Source organism: Acanthisitta chloris, unplaced genomic scaffold (assembly GCF_000695815.1).
Source record: "Acanthisitta chloris isolate BGI_N310 unplaced genomic scaffold, ASM69581v1 C16546458, whole genome shotgun sequence".
NCBI lineage: Eukaryota > Metazoa > Chordata > Aves > Passeriformes > Acanthisittidae > Acanthisitta > Acanthisitta chloris.
In genome coordinates this window covers 1-1,232 of record NW_008702717.1, presented here as the reverse complement: position 1 = coordinate 1,232, position 1,232 = coordinate 1, and the positions used below count along the sequence as shown (strand labels likewise).

General features: G+C 60.2%; 1 protein-coding gene across 1 annotated transcript; it reads left to right on the top strand.

The window, feature by feature from the left end:
* Window positions 1–356: 356 nt before the first annotated feature.
* On the top strand, window positions 357–1,161 carry SSR2 (signal sequence receptor, beta (translocon-associated protein beta); the record flags this gene model as incomplete). The annotated part of the gene is made up of 3 exons (XM_009083302.1): window positions 357–455; window positions 820–928; window positions 1,069–1,161. Coding segments are annotated over 3 exons (301 nt in total), but the record flags the coding sequence as incomplete, so codon positions are not given.
* Between the last annotated feature and the right edge of the window lie 71 nt (window positions 1,162–1,232).

The following is a 1,232-nucleotide window of genomic DNA, read 5'->3' as shown; positions in this document are numbered from 1 at the left end:
TTCCGACCTGGTTGATTCTATGAATGATACTCAGTGAGTTACACCGAGTTTAGTTGTTCTTCAGCCCCAGCTTTGTCCCCGTGGGATGAGTCTGGAGTGCAGCAAACTGCCAGCTCCTGCCACGGCCCCACCGTGTGTTTGTGTCTCTGAGGCCTTTGCTCTCAGCTTTGCCTTCTTCTCTCTGCAGTGTCCCTGAAAGACACTTCCACCCTCCTCCCCATCTCCTCCTGGTGACTCCATGCCTCACACCTCAGGTCTTCCTTCCCTCAGGATGAGCTCTCAGCTTTGTGCTTTCCTGCACACTGAGCGGGTGCCAAGGGTTAACACTGCCTTCTCCTCCCTCTCTCTGTGTTCAGTGCTGCTCTGGATGTGGAGCTCTCAGATGATTCCTTCCCCCCAGAGGACTTTGGCATCGTCTCTGGGATGCTCAACGTCAAGTGGGACAGGATTGCTCCGTATCCTTCCATGCTTCGGGATCTCTCCCGACACCTTCTCCCCGCTGAGCACCTGCAGCTTCCTCCTGTCTCCAGCTGCTGTCACTGGAATGGCTGCCAGAGCCTGGCAGGGCCCAGAGCCAACCTGTGCTGCCCTGGCAGGTGCTGGGAAGATGCAGTTCCTTGCAGGCAGGAGCAGGCCCTGAGCAGTGCCTGTGGCTGGGCAGGAGCTGTGGGTCAGCCCTGGGTGGGTCAGGCTGGCTGTGAGCCGAGCCCTGGGCTCTGGCAGCAGCTCTGACCTCTGCCCTGGTCCCAGGCTGCTCTTCCCCCTCCCTCCCTTCTCTCCTGTGCTGGAACACGACCGTTTCCTTAGCGAGTGGCTCAGAGCAAGTAACGTGTCCCACACGGTGGTGCTGAGGCCCCTCAAGGCAGGTTACTTCAACTTCACCTCTGCCACCATCACCTACCTGGCCCAGGAGGGGGGACAGGTCGTGGTGAGTGTCCATCTGGGCCCTGGGGCACAGCTGCTGTGCTCTGGAGCTGAGTGCTGGGGCTGAGGTGTCCCTGGCCCTGCCCTGCCCAGCTCTGAGCAGGAGCAGAGGTGGCTCAGGCTGTGCTTTCCCTCCTGGCCCAGGTGGGATTCACCAGTGCTCCCGGGCAGGGAGGGATCCTGGCCCAGCGAGACTTCGACAGGAGGTTTTCCCCTCACTTTGTGAGTACTCCAGGGGTGAGGGAATGCCACTAGAGTGGGAGGTCAACCCTGTGCCTGAAAGCCTTGGCCAAACACTCCTGGAGCTC